General features: G+C 38.1%; 1 protein-coding gene across 2 annotated transcripts in view; it reads left to right on the top strand.

Annotated features, from left to right (window-relative positions):
* The window catches only part of PAXIP1 (PAX interacting protein 1), a 38,454-nt gene that overhangs the window by 2,372 nt on the left and 13,774 nt on the right, over positions 1 to 22,308 (top strand). For both annotated transcript variants that reach the window (XM_082313408.1, XM_082313407.1), the window contains exons 2-8: positions 3,665 to 3,799; positions 6,338 to 6,381; positions 11,187 to 11,250; positions 12,263 to 12,376; positions 16,243 to 16,887; positions 19,787 to 20,507; positions 21,327 to 21,421. In XM_082313408.1, coding sequence (XP_082169534.1) covers positions 3,665 to 3,799; positions 6,338 to 6,381; positions 11,187 to 11,250; positions 12,263 to 12,376; positions 16,243 to 16,887; positions 19,787 to 20,507; positions 21,327 to 21,421 — 1,818 coding nt within the window. The remainder of the gene's footprint in view (positions 1 to 3,664; positions 3,800 to 6,337; positions 6,382 to 11,186; positions 11,251 to 12,262; positions 12,377 to 16,242; positions 16,888 to 19,786; positions 20,508 to 21,326; positions 21,422 to 22,308) is intronic.

The following is a 22,308-nucleotide window of genomic DNA, read 5'->3' on the forward strand; positions in this document are numbered from 1 at the left end:
TAATCAAAACAAATCCAAGAGTAAGAAAAAAAAAGTAATATATTCAGGTGAATAACTGCATACCCACTACCTATTAAAACATATGCAGCATAAACTAGAAGGGAAGCAAAAGTCTGGAATTGTGCCTAGATGTTGTTTGGCAAATGAGGGAGAACTAGGCTGCTGGCTCTCAGCTTTAAATCCATTCCATAGGGATGTGCACTTGGCTGCTCACACCTCACAGGGGGTGAGGAGTAGATGTCAGCTATTATTTTTTTGTTAATAAATGCTTTTCCTGCTTTCCTAAAAGATGTAAACCCAACCCATCATGGTTTGGTAACACCAGTTAAAATCAGTGTTTCATACAGAAAGAGATAAAAAGCAATTTTTTAAAAAAGTAATATTTTGTATCAGCAATGGTGTGGCCAGAAGGATCAGGGCAGTGATCGTACCCCTGTACTTGGCACTGGTGAGGCCACACCTCGAGTGCTGTGTTCAGTGTTGGGCCCCTCACTACAAGAAGGACATCGAGGTGCTGGAGCGTGGCCAGAGAAGGGCAACGAAGCTGGTGAAGGGTCTGGAGCACAAGTCTGATGGGGAGCGGCTGGGGGAGCTGGGGTTGTTTAGTCTGGAGAAGAGGAGGCTGAGGGGAGACCTTATCGCTCTCTACAACTACCTGAAAGGAGGCTGTAGTGAGGTGGGGGTCGGTCTCTTCTCCCCAGTAACAAGCGATAGGACGAGAGGAAACGGCCTCAAGCTGCGCCAGGGGAGGGTTAGGTTGGATACTAGGAAAAACTTCACCAAAAGGGCAGTCAGGCACTGGCACAGGCTGCCCAGGGAAGTGGTTGAGTCCCCATCCCTGGAGGTATTTAAAAGCCAGGTAGACGTGGTGCTCGAGGACATGGTTTAGTGGTGGACTTGGCAGTGATAGGTTAACGGTTGGACCTGATGATCTTAAGGGTCTTTTCCAACCTAAATGATTCTATGATTCTATAATGCAATGCAGTATAAGGACTTTCAGGAGGATATTTTGTTTCTGGTTATCTCTTGTTTTATTATTAATTTTTTTTTTATGCCCATCATCTTACTTGTTAGTTTTGAACTTTTCTTTGTGTCACAGATTTTAGTGGGAGAGAACAAAGATAAAATTTATATGCCCCCCAAAAAATGAAATTTCATTTAATGGATTTGAGCCAACATGTAAAGTATGGGATTTTTACAATGAACATATTATGGCTTTTCAGCATTTTATTTTCTATTTATAGGTATATGGTTGATACTAGTATAGGTGAAGTTCTTTAATTGTGCCAATACAACTTTTCAGTCCAGGCACTACTTGAACTGAAGAAGTCAATGTGTTCTGAGAGGAGTTGTTTGAAGTTGACATGAGCTAAATTAGGAAAAGTCTTTTTCATACCACTTCAAATAATCATATGAAGTTATTATCTGTTGTATTTATAGTGTTTAAACTTGCTACCTGAAACCAGTGTAACTTTTTTCATAAGCAGGCTCTTTGCACAGACTCTTTAATGCATCATTGTTTCGCTATTAAAAAAAATCATACTTCTAGCTCATTAGTTGTAACTTCTTTCTCACGCTATCTGTCAGATTTGGCTGCTCAGTTTTCATTACAGTCACTCCTGTTTTTAGCCTTCCCTTAAACAAACAGTTGAATGGGCCTGGTAACTCAGGGAGAGCTGTGAGAGGCAAGGAGCTTGTGTGGTAGAGCTGTTCTTAAATATCTACTATTTGCATAAGTGCTTTATTTTGATTTAGCTTTTCCCATTGGAATTATGGCATCTTGTGTTACCTTGCAGTTAACTGGGTTTCATGCAGGAAGATATCCTGTGATTTAGGAGATTGGTGTGTAAAATGGAAATATTCTCTCCTGTTCCGGACTGTGTGGCGGCAAGAGCAGCAAGCTTGGGATCAATTTCCTTGGTTATTTTAGAGTACTTTTGTAATTTGATAATATCACATATTCATCCGCTGCAGAAAAAACTTGATTTTTTTAAAAAAATGAAGTTTTAAAGTCAAGTACTTCAGTCAGGAAACACCAAGATTGTCTCCTCACTGAGTGGCGACTTTTCCATCCTTATTTTTCTGCTTAGCATAGATGCTTTATAATAGCGTGACACCACATTTTGGAAGAGTCTCTTTTTCAGTGCCTTCTTTGTCCTGTTCAGTGTACAGCGTAGGTAGTAATTGCTTAAGGACCAATTACTTTATATTTTGTTTGATGAATGCGGTGCCTTACTCCCTGCTGTTCACTGTTGTGGGGAGAGCGTCCTGTTAGGAAGGGAGTGTCCCTAGCAGGTTTTGAGGGATGGACATCTGTCCCTAGCAGGTTTTGGAGGGTGAACCTCATACCAGTTTAGTTCTGCAGAATCATTATGAAGTGAAACTATTCATTTCTGAATAATAAAAGGAAAAATGAAAGAATAATCTTAATTGGCATTTTTAACCATTGAACTCGAGACCTTATTGTTTTAAAACATTTTTCTCTTCCTCCCCTCTACACCCCACTACCCTCTCTGTTACTTTTATTCAAATAAAGGTGAGTCCCGCTTTTGGGGGGCAGGGCCGGATTCATCACACAGATCTCTCCAGTTGAGCTGAGAGAATTCTGAACTCTTAAACCAACATCTTCTATACGGGCCTTGCAAAAATAGGTGTAAGATGTGCTTTGTGAGTTGTGAGATGTTTTGCATTTTCTGAGGACAGAGCGATGGAGTGAGACATTTCAATTCCAGCTCTTTAAGGTAGTAACTTAGGGGGCATGTGTCCTACTTTTTTTCTTTCTTATTTCTCTAAATCACTCTTCGTCCTCCATCACTTCTTTTTGCAATATGTCAACTTTTGTTAGAATGTTTTTCTTTCTCAAGGCAGTGGTGACAAATTTTTTTTGCTTGCAGATCCTTCTAATAACAAGGGGGTATTAGACGTGTTCTCTCCTCGGTTATTCTGTCTGGCTGCACTGTTTTGAAGCAGCCGGACAGCTTCTTCAGACTTACTCATACACTCTTGGATGAGGTATATTGATTAGATCTAGAAATATTGGAACCAAATGCGTTTAGTGAAGGTGGAATTCTCTTTTCTTAGCTGTTAAATGAACATTTGCAGAAAATGCATGAAATCTTTTTTCTCTCTGTCCAAGTAAATAATTGGCCAAATCTGGAAGAATTCCAATCAAGACTGCAATGTACAGTCATAATGTTACCTTTTCTAAGGTAACCGCTGGGTTACCTTTCTTTAAACTTCAAGCTCTTGTTTTAAAGTATATTCAAATGCTTCCAAAGCTACCACATACAAAAACAAACACTGAGGAGAACGGTTTTCTTACCCTGCCTGAGAGAAAATTATTGTGAGATGTTTTTTGAGGAATATATGTTTTGGAAAAATTTTGACACTTTCCAGATTTCTGCCCCAGTCTGAATTATTTTGGAAAGTAAATCTTCAACTTGTATGATTAAACTATGGCAGAGGTGTAAACCATCGGCAATCAGGTTTTAAATGGGATGCATTTGGCAACTTCAAAAAGAGTGCTAGCCTCTTACAGGAGGACAACCAAGAGAGGAGATCACGTTCATTCCTCTCATGTGTTAGCGTGTTCTTGCATTAACGTTTTTCTCAAATAAAAGGTGCTAAAAATTGTTGACTTCTCCCTGTTCTCTTTTGGGTTTAGGTTATTCAACTTCTGAAAGCTGGGAAGGCAAAGGAAGTTTCTTACAATGCACTGGCTTCACATATTATTTCAGAAGATGGGGACAATCCAGAAGTTGGAGAATCTCGTGAAGTTTTTGATCTCCCTGTGGTAAAGGTGAATGACTCATCTGTGATATTGTCAAAGTACTGATGTGGATACTTCATTATTATAACAGAAAATATTCAGGTTTGGGTGGTGACCAAATGAAACATATCTTTAAAAATCTTTTATTCTTGTTACACAAACTTTTATCCTGACTGATAGACTTCTTTTATAATTCTGTTCTCGCCTTTCTCTTGTTGCTCTGTATCTATCAGTGGTTTGCGTTTTTTTTTGTTTTCTGTTTCGTTTTGGTTTTTTTCCAGATTCTTCCTTCAGTCATCTGCAAGATGGTGTCCTTTTAGCTGTACTTCAGAAATGTTTCTGATGGGAAAGTTCTTACAAGCTTCTGGCAATAGAAAACCTCAAATTAGAATAAGCAGTAGACCGCTGAGGGTTTTTTTTAAATGTCGTGGTTTAACCCCAGCCAGCAACTAAGCACCACACAGCCACTCGCTCACTCCCCCTGCCCTGGTGGGATGGGGAACAGAAGCGGAAGGGTAAAAGTGAGAAAACTCGTGGGTTGAGATAAGAACAGTTTAATAATTGAAGTAAAATGAAATAGAATAGTAGTAATAGTAGTAGTAGTAGTAGTAGTAATAATAATAATAATAATATAATAATACAGTAATAATATACAAAGCAAGTGATACACTACACAGTTGCTCACCACCCACCGACCGATGCCCCGAGCAGGGACTGCTGCCCCCCGGCCAACTCCCCCCAGTTTCCGTACTGGCCATGACGCCGTACGGTATGGCATAGCCCTTGGGCCAGTCTGGGTCAGCTGTCCTGGCTGTGCCCCCTCCCAGCTTCTTGTGCACCGGGCAGAGCAGGGGAAGCTGGAAAGTCCTTGACTGGTGTAAGCACTACTTAGCAACAAATAAAACATCAGTGTGTTATCAACATTATTCTCATCCTAAATCCAAACCACAGCACTCTACCAGCTACTAGGAAGAAAATGAATCTATCCCAGCTGAAACCAGGACATAAACACACATAATTGGCAAGGTGCAAAATGATTTTGTTAATTCTGCATATGTGTGCTATGCTAATTTTAAACAATAGGAACTTGTAGAAAAATAGATTTTTTTCTCTTGATTTTTCTTTTTTATTTTTTATTTCTTACTCATACCGGAATTACCAGTATTTTCTTACTGTCTTGCAATACTGGCTTATTTTTCCAGTGAAAGATTCTGGGCTTCATGTTTGAAAATGTGAACTTGTCACTCTGCAAGTCATGAGAGTGATTAGAAGAAAAAACACAGTATTTCACTGCCAGTACCTTTGGGTACATGATTTTGGGTTATTTTTTCCATATGGTTGCAGGTGGCAGTAGAGAATTTTGATAGCCTGTGTCATGAGAGTTTACCTGACAGTGTAGAAGTATGAATTAATTGCAAAAAATAAAAGGTGCTTAGCTAGAGACCTTATGGTTATAGTGGATGTGCTGATTCATTTTTAGTTTGTTTTTCTGAAGTGTTCTGTGGCATAATTTTGATCTTATAAACAAGAAGACTGCTGCCATTCTCATGTGAAGGAAGGACATCAGCGTCATAACAGTGCTTTCTGCTTTCTAATGCCATTTACTTAAATAATTTAATTTTCTTTATAACTGCTATTAGCTAAACTTTTTCATTTGCCAAACGAGAACGAGTCTTTCAGTAGCGTCACTTAGTTTGACCTTAAAGCATCACAGCATGATCTGTAATCCAGAAGATTAGACTACGTATTGAGGGAATGGAAGTCAGAGGCAAAGGTAGCTTGTTATCGAGAGAAAAGGCGTAGAGGATAAGAAAGAGAAAAACTTGAGGGAGGAAAATCTCCCATTTTTTTTGCAGAGGATTGAGGAGTTATGAATTAGGTGATTTTAGTTCATTTTTTTATGCCTGTTTCTTAAGGCAGAGAGAATAGCAAGAATTGCGACACCATATACATAGTTACCACAATATATTTGTTTGTTTGTTTTTTGAGAAAAAGTTGTTTTATACCAAATATGATGCCAGTCTTTCCCCTTTCTTCCTTATATGCTGTATTGGGACCACTGTCCCACATTTCTTCATTCTCCACCACCTCCGTCTCTCCCAGAGAGGGGAATACTGTCCGAGAATACCATCAGTTAGGGGTCACCACCTGTGTGCTTAGCAGCCCTCATCGCTGTGTGTTTGAAAGCTTCTTTCCGTATAAGGTTATGGTTCCTGACTCCTTGGTGATAAGTGTAAGGTAGGGGATATTTTTTAGAGCACGGAAAACTGAAAAAAGGGAGAGGATGAATAAATACTGTAAATGGTTTTCCTGGCACAATAGAACGACAAGAGAAAGGGGTCTTGCTCCCATGTTGCTGCACAACCTTTGAGCAGTCTTTATTAACTCTTACAAATAAATCAGAACAGTCTTTTTTGTAAAGGCCCAAGGACAATATCTGTGAAACACTTAGACTTTCAAAGCTTGGAGATGTATATTGAAATTAGCTATAGTATGAACTTGGAAGGTAATTCACATTTCACACGTGCAGACCAAGGTTTTTAATGTCTTGTGGTTTTTATTTTTCAGCCTTCCTGGGTGATCTTGTCTGTTCGCTGTGGAGCTCTTCTGCCGTATCCTTTTAAGTTCAAATTTGAATCAGTTCTATAGGAAACGTGTTAAAATAGACACCATCGAGGGATTAAAGACTGCTTCAAGTACATACAGCTTAAATTTTTAAAATGATAGGATGTGTTTTGTTTGCCAAGATCGCAGCGTGCTTGGAGGTTCTTTGTCTTCAGTTTTCCTGTCCGCCTGGCTATTTTGGATGCTTAATAGGCACTTGCAAGGAAACCGTCATGAAATGCACTCAAAACATTTTAGCTGGAAGTTGATAATTAACTGTGAGGATCCAGGAAAAACGCTGGAATGCAGTAAGGGGGCAAATGATGGTTCAGAGTAGAATGGCCTATTCTGCCTTTTCTAGAAGCCAAATTAAGTAAGGGATAAATGCGCAGTAACTCGTATCAACACTGTATTATAAATAACACTTTATTAACAGATAGTGTTAGTATTCCCATTTTTGGGATATTCTGTCCTTGCCTTTGGTAGACCCTTGTTCATCTTTGGCTAAATTTATGTTTCTTAACTTGTTTGGAGCATACATTCCTGCATATGGATGGCATATTCCTTCCTTTTCTTGTTAGTTACTACTGTTTCATCTTTATTTATGTTCCCCTCAATTTTTTCCTTGGATCATAGGAATGGTGACAGTGGCTATTATTATAGAAAAAAATTCATGCATCTTTTTCTCAGACTATTCATGATAAAGATTCTGTATATGGAAAAGCTGAAGCAGAGCAATACATTTCAGTACAGATGGGAGTGGATGATTGCAACAAACAGTGCCAGGAGTAGGGAGGTATGCTGTCAGGCATGAGATCTCATTTTGGAATGAGGTTAGCAGGTGGTCGTGTCTATAATGGAAAACAAGAGGTGGTAGACATAAGAATCCAGGTGTTCGTATTAGGAATTCAGGTCTTAATGTGCTTCAGTGATTCAGAATTCATGTTTTATACCCAGTATTTCAAGGTATATGCCTTTGCATCTTGCTGTGTCTCTACTATTTTGGAAATAGCCTGTGTATTCTCTACTTCCCCAAGAGAATTCAGCTCAGGGAGTGAACTGTAGGAAGAGAGAGCATTGAATTCATCAGATAAAATGATATAGTGAGGTCTTTGCAGCTGTTTTGATCACGATAATCAGCATGTTGGATAGGTTTCATCAGTTAGTGTGAAACGCTTGCCATAGTCATGGATAGTCTTCTGACCTAAGCAGAAGAAAATTTTCCATGAATGACTTGGCTTCTAAATGGAAAAAATGCACCAAACATTACATGGCAAAACCCAAATCAGCAGAGCTACTCCTGTATTAAACATAATGCGATTATTGTGTTTTTTGTGATTATTGTGATTTGTGATTATTGTGATCTAGGCTAGTGATTTTTGTGTTTTGCATCTGGAAATAATAAATGTGTTTATCATCCTTTCATCATCAGGATGGGAGCGTACCGTTGCTTAACATCATACATCTGTAAGGCTTCTCCCTGTTCCTCAGGACTGGCTGGAAAAATAATAAAATAGCTTGGAATTAGCTACATTTTCAGGCTTAAGTAATCTAGCATTGCATTATTAGTGTTGTTCTTTCCTATCGAGAAGTTGCACTGTTAGAAAATTGGTCTTCTCTCTGAAACCAGAGGTTTTTAAAAGCATGCTCTAAGAGCTGACGTTATTACATACCCAGAAGAGAAATCAACAGATAAAACCATTGAGTGATGCAGTCCATAACTAAGTTGTAGCAATAAATGCGTGAATGTAGCCCTGAATGGCTATTGCTCAGGAAGTCTTTATTGTGGATATGTAGGAATGGCCAAATGAAAAGACCAGGTCTCAGCTGTATCGTGTTCTTGGGTTGCATGGAAAAAGGAAGTTTTGTACACCTGTCAGCAATAAAAAGTACTCGGACCTTTGACTTTGTTTTTTCTAGCACTTCATGTCCTTAGAACCTGGTGGTTTTAGATTTTATTCTGAGCCTTAAGTGCTCACTAAAATGGGTTGTTAAGTCTTAGCTTTGTTCTGTTTCAGTCTCTTTACGACTTTTAGTGCAGTGGCATCTGGCCCTTCATTAGGGTTTTAGGTACTACCATAATGAAAAAAATTTAGTTAATAGGAATAGCTTACTTTTTTCCAGGTTATTGGTTTTGGACCCTGTTAAGGCAGAGGTTTGAGATTCTGTGTTTTTGTCTTTTGTTTATGTTTTAATTTGCAGATGTAATACTCAAAAGTTGTCATTGAATTTACTGAAGAAGCAAGTTCTAGAAACATCTTTTGTCAGTTAGATATATGGATCTAATAAGAGCCTTAAAGATTTTATGTTTGCTTACCAATTTCAGTATTTATTTGATGGGCATTTGCCTGTCAGTTGTTAAAGGTGAAGTTTAATGTAGAAAGATTTAATGCAATATAGAAGCATCATAATTTTGCCTGTTTCTTATAAATACATTTTAACATTCCACTGTGAAAGTTGTTTTCATCAGGGGGAGCTTTAGCAAGCAGAGTGTTCTCCTGTTCACTGCTAACTGATGTTGGCAAAATCTGACTAACTTGCCGTTGAAGGGAAGTAACAGAAAAATGAGTCTGGAAGCAGCCTTCCTGAAGAAGGAAATAGAGTTTTGTATGTGAAAACCTCGGTTATAATGCCTTAAAGAGGGCTGGTGATTTCTTTCTTAATTCTCTTGATAGCAGCAAAAGCAAGAATGAGGAAGGGTTATTTTTCCATGGTCTTGTACAGATGAAAAAGGGTCCGAGCACTTCTAAATTTTTGTTGCTGGGAGGGAAAAAAAAGTAAGTTTTGTTGCATTCGCTCTTTTTTGTCTTCCAGGACCACTTGGAACCTTATTGTTGTGCTGCTTGTAACTGTTTTAAGAGAGTGTATTTCACTCGTATTCTTCAGAGAGTGCAAGCTGCAGTCAAACTGATGGACCTCTTAAAAGTTAAATGCTGAGCTGTTGCTGCTTTATGTGCTGGGAGCAGATGTTAAGGCAGGGAGTAGACAACTGTACACTTTTGAAAGATCCAGTACTGAATCTCTACCTTAGATGAGATACTGAGCAACACAGTGAAATTTAGGACATCCATCAGACTTGAACTTCTTGGAGTATTCTGGATAATGGCAGTAATCTATTCTTAAGTTTTAAAGTGCTCTGGGCTTTGTTGTCAGTTTGCTGTTTGTTGTCTCTTTTGGGTCTCAGAATTTAAGTATTGCTGGTGCATCTGTCAACAGCACAGGGAAAATAATTGTGTTTCATTACAGAAGTCTCAGCGTGTACTTGTAACACAATGCACATCTGTTTCTGGAGTCCTTCTTTGCAGCGAGGTGTGCATGTATCTTGAACACAAAATTTGTGGAGGTTTCATAGTCTCCCCAGTCACTTTACATTGCCTCACTATGGTGTTGCTGGAGTTTAACCCCATTACCATGCTGCAGTCTAACCCTGTTTTGATTTATCTGAGCCACCCTGAAGAGGGAGAACAAATTACTTCTCTTTTCATTTGGCAGATTTTAAAGGGTTTGAAGATGCATCGTCTTAGCTTCTTAAACACATCAATTCTGGTCGTTCAGTTTCCTCTTGTAAGTCATATTTACTAGGTCTGTAAGAACTCTCACTGCTCTTTTTCGCATAGTTTCATTTATCTATCTCTTCCATGCATCTGAAAACACGTATGCATTGCTACCAGAGATCTTGTTGAATTGTGAAAGCATAGTGGAAAACTTCATGTTAGTTTGAGGCTGTGTTTTCTGTTTTTACATCCCAGTGTGATGCCTTCTCAATTTGTGTTTCACAGCAGCTCCTAGATTCCGCCCCCCTCGCCCCGTATCTGTTGCTTAGCCAACTTCCAATGCAGTGTCTCAGTAGGCAAAAATCGGCTGTGGAAGATCTGATATTTGCTTATACTGACCTGCCTACTACTGTTTGCAGATAATCTGTCTAAAACTTTGTTTGATTTGTTGTTTTTCTTTATATAGGAGCTTGTCCCTTCACATGTTTGTTGTTCAGTGCCTTTTGTGGATTTAATAACCATGCTGTATGCTAGGAAACTGATTCTACTTTTCCAGTCTCTGCAAAATTGCAAAGGGCAGGTTAGGTTCCAAAAGATGTCTTCAACCGAAAATTCTGCCATTTGATTACCAAACTTAGCCATTTTTGAAACCTCTGGCTTCTGTATTGCTTTCTAACCTTTTTTTTTTTTTTTTTTTTTTTTAGACTGTGCTTTTATTTCTTACTGGTTTTAAGTGAAGTCATCCACCAGATTGCTATCTTTTTCAATAAGTGTGCAAAAAAGGCACTGTGACTTTCTAGAGGTGTCTGCTATTAGCTTTTATTTTAGAAAAGCACACTTTTCTTGGTCTGACTTGTTTTATCAAATTTCTTGTGCATCATATTCCTTCTATATTGTCTGTTGCTGACTGTAGCAAAAGTTTTCTTCATCAGCTTCTGCTGTATTTTTAAACATGGAAGATAAATACTTGATAATAAAAGGAAGCTCTTGGTAATGACTTGACTCCTGTAAACTAAACTTCCTGTGTTTAGCATCCCGAGATGGGCTGAGGGAGATGTTCTGGAAAGAGGCAAGTTTGTAATGTTACCAAATCAGTCATAGTATTAGAGGTGTCCTGATCCAGTTTGCACCTCAGTTTTTTCCTGACGCGTACAACTTGAATTGGGAACTGACAACATGCTTTTAAACATAAAAGTTTTTGAACAGTCAAATACTTGGTAATATCTGAGAACTACTATGCACACTATTTAATTTCATTCTAATGTCCCTCAGGAAGCTCTCACTTAAATTATTTTGCATCCTTGACACCTGCTTTCCAGTGTAAATGGCTTTTCTCCAGAATCGTGTCAGATCTTCTTTGGAGTCACTGCCTGTCTCTCTCAGGTAAGAAGTGAACCATATTTCAGTCTACTCCAATGTATACTATGTGTGCAATGCTTCATTTTTTTTGAGGAGAGATGCCAGTTCTTCTATTCTACTATGATTTTTTTTTTTCTGTATGTTAAACTAAAACAGTTTTTCATGGAAAATGAGGGCATGAACATTTCAAACTGTGAACATTCAATCAGTAATGTATCTTGTATTCAGCCGTATGGTGATTCTAAAATGCAGAGTACACTAGACTATAAAGTCTTTGCTCTTATTCTTCTATTTCTGCATTAACACAATATTCAGTCAACATGTTTTACCTTATGCACTGAAACCTTAACAAGGGTGCCAGTGAGTAAAGTAAGTGGAAAGGTGGTGCTTCAGTGGCTTGTGTTCATAGCCAGCTCTGTAGATCTGTGAGTAGTAGCCTGTTGGTGACCAGTGTGTGTGCGTGCAGATGGACAGGATAAGACCCTAGATGTTAATGGAATATATGCGTATATGTGCTTTAGACTTTTTACCAAATTATTCCTGTAATTGTGTCACTAATTGTGAATGGTAATGGCTTAAATACATGTGGCTTTCTTGGCAGGGGAGGGGGATGTCGCTGTGATGTAAATTGTTAGAAATAAACACTTCACGTGTTCACACAGGCTATTAATTTAGTCTACTTGTTAAAATTCTGTTTAATGAATTTAAACAGGTTGTCTATGATAAATAATTCTTGTTTCCTTGATCACTAACTTTTCTCTTGTGGAAGGTGATATATTAGTGTTGAATTTTACAGGATTGAAGAATGTTTTCTTTTTCTCTGTGCAGGTTAAAAATGATTGTTTAATGTCTTTTCTTGTTGCATCTCTTTGTCACCCTTTTTTCTCTGTAACTTTCATGCAAATTTGGTATTTAAAAGTGATAGGTAATACATTAGCCAGACTTGTAAGTGGTATGTCATGGATTGTACTAAAATTCTTCAAGAGGAAGGCAGCTGGTTGCATAGAATTAAAAGGCTTATTTACCTTCCTTTTAGGTTTCATCTGAAGACCGAAGTACGCTGTGGGCTTTGATTACTTTTTATGGAGGGAATTGCCAGCTGAGCCTCAATAATAAGTGTACTCATTTGATTGTGCCTGAGCCAAAGGGGGTAAGAGTTTATTACATATACAATTCTTCTTGTTGTAGCTCTCATTTGCTTTTGAATAATCAAAAATTTTCCGTCTCCAAGACAGTTCATTAGTCTTGAACAGCTAAATTCAACACAATTATGCTTTGCAGCTATTCAGTTCGTATTTATTTTCTGCATGGTTTTAAGCCTGATTAATTGAAAAGATGTCCAATTTCATATTGGTATTTGTATTTCTGGTTGAGTAAAGCATTTTTTTCTTTATTCTATTTGTCTTAACCTAATTTTGACATGTCGTAATCATTAGTGATTGGGATTTCTAAATCTGTAGATACAGAATCAGTGAAGAAAAATGAAGGACAAAATTGAAAAATTGCATAAAATGCCCTTCAGTGTTACGAGGGAGAGAGGAATAAAGAGAGCAGAAGGAGGAACAGGTTATTTTCTTTTTTGTTGTTGTTTCTTTTTCTTAGAGAAAAGAGAACTCTCAAAATCCCTCAAGTCATTCCCTTTAAAGTGAGATGGCAGGATAACCAGTACACAGCATTCCTGTCCAACTGCTGATAAAGTAGTCATACTTCAAATCAGTCCCATCATAGAATATCTCAAGTTGTAAGGGAGCCATAAGGATCATCGAGTGCAACTCCCTGCTCCTTGCAGGACTACCTAAAACTAAACCATATGCCTAAGAGCATTGTCCAGATGCTCCCTCCTTGAACTCCGACAGGCTTGGTGCCGTGACCACTTCCCTGGGGAGCCTGTTCCAGTGACCGATCACCCTCTCAGTGAAAAACCTTTTCCTAATGCCCAATCTGAACCTCCCTTGATGCAGCTTCATTCCATCTCCTCGTGTCCTCTCACTGGTCACCAGAGGAGATCAGCACCTCCCCATCTGCTGCCCCCCCCCCCCCCCGTGAGGAAGTCATAGACTGCCATGAGGTCACCTCTCAGCCTTCTCTTCTCCAAGCTGAACAAACCAAGTGATCTCAGCTGCTCCTCATAAGTCTTGCCCTCGAGACCTTTCACCATCTTAGTTGCCCTCCTCTGGACACACTCTGATAGTTTGATGTCCTTCTTACATAAATTGAGGTGCCCAAAACTGCACGCAGTACTCCAGGTGGAGCCGCACCAGTGCAGCGTAGAGCGGGACAGTCAGCTCCCTCCACTGGCTACCTACGCTGTGCTCCATGCACCCCAGGACATGGTTGGCCCTTTTGGCTGCAAGGGCACACTGTTGACTCATATTCAGCTTGCCATCAACCCAGACCCCCAGATCTCTGTCTGCAGGGCTGCTCTCCAGCCTCTTATCCCCCAGTTTGTATGCATAACCAAGATTACCCCATCCCAGGTGCAGAATAGGGCACTTGCTCTTGTTAAATTCTATATGGTTGATGATTGCCCAGCTCTCCAGATCCCTCTGTAAGGCCTCTCTACCTTCCAGGGAGTCCACAGCCCCTCCTAATTTAGTATCATCATTTGACTTCCTGTTCCTGTGTAGGAAGTCAAATATCGCTGTCTGTCGCAAATGGAGAAGCTGAATCAAAAGATTAGGTAACAGGCTGAAGGCAGCATTAAGCACATCAGAATAGCCTTCTCTACTATAATGCTAGTAATGCTTTGGTTATAATAGTTCACTGAAACTTCATGAAGTGTTCAGGTACTCCTCTTCCTGAAGAAGAAATACATTTGTAATTGATTTAGTGTGTTTGTTCAGAGGCTGAAAATACTTAAAGCAAATTGAAGCTCACTTAAAAATGATTGCCTGGATGCTTTTAGTTAATGTGGTGGATGGAGCAAGTTTTTGGTTTTGTTTTTGTGTGTTTTATTTTTTGTCCTTTAATAACATGAGCACATTTCCATCACCATTTTTTTTATTTCCAATGAGTGGGAGCGGTCACACAGGTTAGTTACTTGAATGTGAGTAACTCTAAGATCAGGTTCTATACACTACCTCCTTACATAAATCTGTAAAACTTTGTCAAGTTTCTAATGTTGTTTTATACAAATTGAGTATATTATTGTCCCACCAATAACCCTTTTAATATTTTGGAGTTAATGTAAAATAATACTAAGATAGAGAAAACCGTGGCTAATAGGATGACAATAAACTTACGCGTGCAATACATAGGAGAGTGCTTTAGAATAAAACATGGGCTGGCATTGGGAGAAGAGAAGGTGTGGACACGCGAAGTGCTTGCTTTTTCTTCCCTGTTTCATTTAAAACTAGAAGAACCTTTGTAGGGTTTTTTTGGGGGAAGGGGTGTTGTTGTTTTGTTTTTTTAAGTACATGATCTTTCTTCTGTGGAAGAGTTAGAAGGGTGAACTGAACACCACCCTAGTTGTCACCCCCATCACAACAAAAAGAAATGTTTGGATGAAGAGCTTGCTACCTAAAATGGTGTTCTTAAGAGTCGATGATATGTGGTAATGATAAAGAAGTGTTGCCTTAAATCGTAAGCCTTTTAAAGCAATGGATGTTGTCTTGAGCTTGCCAGTCAAGAAAGTGAAAAAAGCACATTAGCATTTCATATCTGTAGGATAAAACAAATATTTAATTTATGTAATTGTTGAATGGGAACAGTTTTATAGGATGATTACTTAAAATGCTTCTAGTCCTGCTGCTCTGACATACTACTACAGGGGAATCTGCAGCGGTTTGTAAGAACAGTTTTGACACTAGTGAAGACTTAAATGATTGCTTTGACTAGACACAAGATGATGAAACAAGACTCTTAATAATTCTCACCACAAAGAAAGAATGAAAACTCATATCTGCAAATAAACTTGGTTTCATCTGTAATCTCTTTATTGTGTATGAATGACAGTTTCATTGTAGGAAATAACTCTAGAGAATCATTAAATTAAATTAATTTCCTCTGAATGTGCTGATTGTTAATTTATATTGTTTGACATACAAAGAAAATTCCAGTTCAATCACTTTTAAATATTAGATCCTGAAATTAGTTTCAAATCTTCTAAAGAAAGTTTTCTTTTTTTTTTCCACTATCTTGATATTTGTGAGGTGTTCCCATCGAAGAGGATGTTTGAATAAATAGAGTACTGATCCTGTGTCTATTTCTGTTAGGAAAGGAAACAGTAAAGTTTTACTATTTGTGTGTGTCTTCAAATGGTGAAATGATAAGGAAGGAGGGAGGGATAAAGTTTTGTACTTTGTCAGCATGGTAACGTCTCATTGAAATGCATTCAGCTAATATTTGGACAGAAGTGTAACTTTCAAGTTGAGGGCAACATTACAGTTTGCAGCTTCTGAGAAGGTGTATGGGAAATAACCGACTGGTTTCTGATTTGTATTCCTGCTGTAATGCATTTTTTTCAGTGATCACCTTGTAAATATGTCTCTACTCTCTTGTGAAATTCTGATTTTTCCCTAAATGCTTTTTCATGGTGTGATTTTTTTTCTTTTTTTTCACTTTTTTAGTGGAGAAAATGTAAGTATAAACCATATTTAGACTCACCTTAATGTCCACCTAAAAATCAGCTGCATCTTAGTATTGACTGTGATGTTCCTAGCTGCTGGAGTTCTGAAGGCTTTTTCAGAACCAGATTTCATGATTTTCAAATCCGTTGGTGATTGAGTTTGAGAAGAATTTGGGTAGTGGTGTTTTTGCAGGTGAAGACCTAATCTTCTGCAGTTGTGCCTTCTGAGTCCTTTATATTGCAAATGTGGAGGTTTTTGTTTTAATCTCTTGGAACTTGTGGTACTGTACAGCAGTGTAGTTTGTCTTCTTGGTTCTGGGAGAGATCACTTTCTGTTTTTGGACAGCCTCTTGTGATCTGCCTCTCCATGCTCTAGCCCTGCCCTCAAAAAAGTTATTTGGGATATTTTGTCTTTAAATAAAACCTTTTCTTTCTTTTTTTCCCCACAGGAAAAATATGAATGTGCTTGTAAACGGGACACCATTAAAATTGTGACACCAGACTGGGTAGTGGATTCTATAGCTGATAAGACTAAAAAAGAAGAGACTCCTTATCATCCTCGTTTAATTATATACGAGGAGGAAGAAGAGGAGGAGGAGGAGGAGGAAGAGGAAGCAGAAAATGAAGAACAAGATTCTCAAAATGAAGCTAGTACTGATGAAAAATTATCAAGCCCAGCATCTTCTCGAGAAGGATCACCTTTGGGTGATCAGGTTTTTTCACCAAAATCTACTACTGCTGATAAGGCAAAAGGGGAACTGATGTTTGATGATTCTTCAGATTCCTCTCCAGAAAAGCAAGAAAGGAATTTGAATTGGACACCAGCTGAAGTCCCACAGGCATCTGCAGCAAAGCGTAGGTTGCCTCAAGGGAAAGACTCTGGGTTAATTAATTTATGTGCCAATGTCCCACCAGTGCCAGGTAATATTTTGCCTCCGGATATGAGAGGCAATCTAATGGCTTCAGTACAAGGCGCCCAAAGTTCTGATCGACAGGAAATGATGGCTACGTGGAGTCCAGCCGTGCGGACATTAAGGAATATTACTAATAGTGCTGATATTCAGCAGATTAATAGACCATCAAATGTAGCACATGTAAGTGTTGGATTTTTAATTTTTAAGATATTGGACTTTTCCTTAGGAACTGTCGTATCCAAGAACTCCAATTTCCTCTTATTGTTCTTTAAATGTACAAAGGATTAAAAGTTCTCCGTATTACTTAGAAGTTGTGGCCAAATTAGTAACCTCCCCATAATAAGTAACTTCATTCCTAGCAGGTTCACAAGTAAGAATGCATTTGGAAAAAATGTTTGGAAGAGTAAAGTTGTGCTTAACTATAGCATGGTTTAGAGTTTCAGTATTGATTTCTTGGTAAGAGCAAAAAAAATTCATTAATTTAGAATCATTTGGCTAGTTCAGGAAACCTGATTTCATACCCTTCAAGCTTTTTATTCAGTGCAAGGAATTATTTGTGCTATAAAGACATAAAATTGTGAAATTGTTCTCACAGTAGGTTCAGTTCTATACTGTGGTGTTCAGCTGGGCATCATTAAGTTGTTATATAGTATAGTCAGTATTATGGTGCAGAAGTCCTAACTTACAAGTTCTTATGCCACTCGTATAGTTGAAATAATTGCAGCTTTTGTATTGAATTTATTTTTAGTAGAAAATCAAAAGCGAGTGAGCATGCACTGAAATAACTTGCAGCATTCGAATTCTAAGATGTTCATGGGAAGGGAATGTGAGAAAAGTAGGTGCTGGTAAATGTTAGACGTATCTTTTACTTAAATGATTGTACTGTTGCATTTATTTGGATGTTCATCTGAAGGTAAAACTTTCAAAGGTGCCTGAATAATATAGAAGCTTACAGCTAGTACTTAAACACAAAAAGTGGAGTCACTCAGAATTGTTGGTGCTTTGTTGTCTATATGACTTATGAACATGAAATGGAAATGCAGGCTTCCTTTTAAAACCGAGTCTTAGATTCCTCTTCTCAGTGCCTTGAATTGTTTAAGGACTGAGACTGCTGGGTAAGGACTGACCAGAACCGCCAAAGCCCTGGTTGGTTGGCCAGTGCTGGTAAGTTGGCTGATGCTTTCATGTCTGGACACCACATCTACAACCCAGTCATTGTACTATCAAATACTTTTTAGTCGTGTCCCGGTGGAAGTATTCTTCTGTAAGTAATATTTGTAGAGCTACAGGGCAGTTGATGGTATCGTGCTTTGGCTAGACTTTGTTCTCCAAAAGTCTGTTAGACTAGGGACTTGACTGTGGTGTGCAAGGACTGTTCTCAAGTACCGTATCAGGCTGCTGTGTAGGCTGCCGTGCTAGCTCCAGCACGTGGAGAAAAGGTTTGTTTTTTTTGAAGTGTGAAACTGCTTCCTAGAGGGAGGAACACCAATTGTACCTTTTTCCTTATAACTTCTCTCTGGCTAGATTAAATTGTACTTTGTATCCTGCTTGGGTACCAGTCTTGGGTAGATTCCATGTTTTGGTGCACAACCTTGGAAAGTTAATGTTTAATTTGAACCTCAGATTTCTGCTGGATGGCAAGATCTGTAATAATAAGGCATTTTGCAGATACAAGGTTACTTTCTGAATATAGCCTTAGGATACTTTTGAAAGTTTTATCCCTTTATTTTGAAGTATGTGTCCTGAAGCTTCTGTAGTTTTGACTTTTGGGACTTCTTGTGGAGAGCAGCATGAAGATCTCTCCTCATACTGAGCCACGGAAACATTCTTTTTCTGTATGTTATTTTTAGTTATTGAATGTTTATACTGTGGTGCTGTCTAGACATTAGTGATGGGTGATGCATTGATAATTGTGGTTGTAAATGTCTGCTATACCAACAACATCAAAATTACTTAGATGAAACCTGAGATGTTTTGACGTGCATTGTAAAAAACACTTGAGCCACCTCTGATGAAGAGTTGATGGCCGTCTCATTGAGAGGATACAGTTAATTGGCTTTGTGTTTTAGTGATGTGCTTAGATTCCTCTCTCTCGCACACACACATCACTGAAGTTTACACTGTATGTGATGAATGGTGTGGGCGAGGGAAACAAGCTTTGCAGGATTCATCAAAGCTGATTTCATATTTAAAAGACTACATGAATGGCGAGTCTAGAGTTTCCTATTGCTCCCTCTAATTTTTAATAGGTAGTTTATATTAAAATATTTTAATAAATATATAGAACTCATCCTAATCTATTAGGAATTTGCCTAATTTTCCCTTTTCTGATGCTTTAAAAACACACTTGCTAACTTGTGTCTGCTTAGTGTGAAATGATTTTTCCCTTAACAGTGAGTTACACATCTAAAAACGAAGTTTGACTCCAGAATACTTCAGCACTCTGCATAAATCTAAAATCTATTATTCTGAAGTATGGGTTGGTTAGGGTTTTTTTTTTTTTTCCAAGAAAATACTAGTGCTCAGCAGATCAATGTTTTTCTTTGTATTTTGGGATTCAGTTTAAAAAATAGAGATAAATATTCCTGACTTGGTTCAAAAGAAAGCAAGGTCGTATTAAGTTCCCATGTTTCAAACAGCCCTAATTAGTAGAGGCATTATTAGCAATTTCTAAGCTAAAGAAAGTAAGACTGTGGAACTAAACTTTGAACTTAATGGGCCAAGAGGATTGTAAAATGAACATTACAGTTGATTGAGTTGATCACTGTGATTATTAATATAATGTTAATAGTCATAATGCTATTGGAGATATCAATAATACAGGGATGGGTTTGAATCTTAAATTTTGCTAGAATGTGCATTACCTTATATTAGGAGCCACGTGTAGCTCCATGCTTTTCTATGTGTAAGTCCTGTCTTTTCAGTTTGCTATTAACAGCTAAAGATTTTTGTTTAGCTCACAATGTATTTAAGCATAGGGTTCTTTTCTTTTGAGAATTGTGTTTTCCCAGTAGTTCTTTAAATATTTTTAAAACTGAATGACAACAAAAAGGTCACAAAACTAATCTTTGTTTTCTAGATATTACAATCACTTTCAGCACCTACAAAAAGTTTAGAACAACAAGTAAATCATAGCCAACAGGGACATCCAAATGCGGTGCTGTTTAGTCAAGTGAAACTAACACCAGAGACACATTTATTACAGCAGTCACATCAAGCACAGCAACAACAGCACCATCCTCTTTTACACCTTCAACCTCAACAACTTATGCAGCTACAGCAGCAGCAGCAGCAACCCCAGATTTCCCAGCAGTCTTTCCAACAGCAGCAGCCTCATCAGTTTTCACAACAGCAACAGCAAGTTCATCAGCAGCACCAGTTCGCACAACAGCAGCTTCAGTTTCCACAGCAGCAGTTACATGCGCAACAGCAGCTACACCGTCCTCAGCAACAGCTCCAATTCCAACAGCAGCATGCTTTGCAACAGCAACTTCATCAGTTGCAGCAGCAGCAGCTACAGCAGCAACAATTGCAGCAGCTACAGCAACAGAATCTGCAACAACAACAGCTGCAACATCAGCAGCAGCAAATACAGCAGCAGCAATTGCAGCAGCAGCACTTGCAGCGATTACACCAACAGCATCAGCAACAGCAAATGCAGAATCAGGCAACACAACACTTAACTCAGACATCTCAAGCACTACAGCATCAAGTTGCAGCCCAGCAGCCACAACACCACCAGCAGCAACAGCAACAACTGCAACAGCAGCCGCTTTTTGGACATGATCCAGCAGCAGAGAGTTAGTAATGATTGCCTTCTGATCCTGGAAAAAAGTGGCTAATGACATGACAGAATGTGGGTTAGAATATCAAAAAATACTGTGTTTACAGTATGGGGTTGTAAGACTTAGAAATGCCATTCACGGCTCGGGACCTGTTTTACTAATTTTTGGGCAAACAGATTTAAATTATAACTAAGGATGATCCAGAAATCTGAAAAGCCTGAGAGCACTGAGAAATTTCTCTTTTCAAATATATACTTTATGCCACTAGCATATAAATTGTGCTATGATAACAGTGTTAGTCTGTGCATACCATAATTTTTTAATTTTTTTTTTCCTTTGGAAGAGGGGAAAGGGGAAGCTTTCAAATTGGGTAACAAGTGGAAAGACAGCTTAAATTTTGGAAACACTAGTAAATCAATGAGGATTCAGTATCAGATAGGAAGTTGTCATACCTTGCTTTGAATTCTGTCCATGCTAGTAGAACTTAAAGCTTTTTGATTGTTTTGACTTCATAGCTGATCTGTATAGAAGAGTAAGTAGCTGTCATGTGTTTTCCTTTTGGTGCTCCTTCCTTTTACCCCTTTAGCCCCACTACCTCCAGGAAAAAAACCACCCAGAACAAAAACAAACCCTGGGCTGAACTGTGCCTTTAGATGTGGCTGTCAGCTTTGAAATTTTGGTTCCTACTTTTTCCAAGAAAGATTTACTTCAAAATTGAATGAAGTTTATAACCTGGTAATAGGAAAGATTAGTGTAGCAAATATGTTCTGCAATGAACTCGTCAGACTTGTAAGTATTTAATTTTTTGTTCTTTTATGTGCCAAACTATTCCAGTTCCAGAAGAGTATTTCCTACTGGGCTGTGTCTTTGCAATTGCTGATTACCCAGAACAGATGTCTGACAAACAGCTGTTAGCAACCTGGAAACGGGTAAGATTCTGCTGTATTTTTAAAAAACTATGATAACATAATGTCATAGTAGCTAAATCCTAAAAGGAATGATTGGAAGTATTTCATCACTGTTCACTTTAGGCATCCTTTTGTGTAATGTTTGTGTTACAACCTAAAAACCATTATTCAACTGCAGCTGACCACAAAAAGTAATAAAAATGCTTTAGATGTGCAGCCTGGTTGAATTACGTCTTTAGTCAGAACATTGGCTAAATAAGTTACAGCCTTAACTATTTCCCAACTATTTATGCTATTCATCCTGCAGCTGTAGTGCAGCAAATGTAATATTGCATTGCTCTCTGTCTTTAACTTGATTGTATAAAAAGACTTTTTTGCATCTAATTTTGGCATTTAAGTAGCCTGTGAGGTATCCACCTGAATGAATAAGATGGAAGAATAGAGTGTTTCTATTTTTTGCCAACTTCTATTTTTCAGAAAAATCTGATTGTATCCTTTCCTAAATGAGAGGACTTTGATGTTCTTCAGAAACTTCTGATGGATTTTATAGTTGAATTTTCCCTACAATTTTGCATAATCAAGTAAGCTGTTGACATTTTTAACAGCACTTGTGTTTATTGCTGAGATAGAATTGAATAGTTCATGAAAAATTGTTTAATAGTTATACTGCAAAAATAAAAAAAGTGAGAAAGGTTATTTTTGTTTCTATATCTTTTTTTTTTTTTAATTGATTCTAAAAAAAAGACCTTTTGTAGCTCAGTGAAAAGATGCATATGTAATTTTGTTTTCTCCATTTTTTTTTTTCAAAAATGTTTTTAAGCTAGATAACAAACCTTTTTGGGGGGGTAACTCTTCAGTGAAATGGTGCTAATGGTGGCAGTGTCCTAAAGAGTAGACTTTAATTTCAG

This window comes from Platalea leucorodia (genome assembly GCF_965183815.1).
Source record: "Platalea leucorodia genome assembly, chromosome: 1".
NCBI classification, from domain to species: Eukaryota; Metazoa; Chordata; class Aves; order Pelecaniformes; family Threskiornithidae; genus Platalea; species Platalea leucorodia.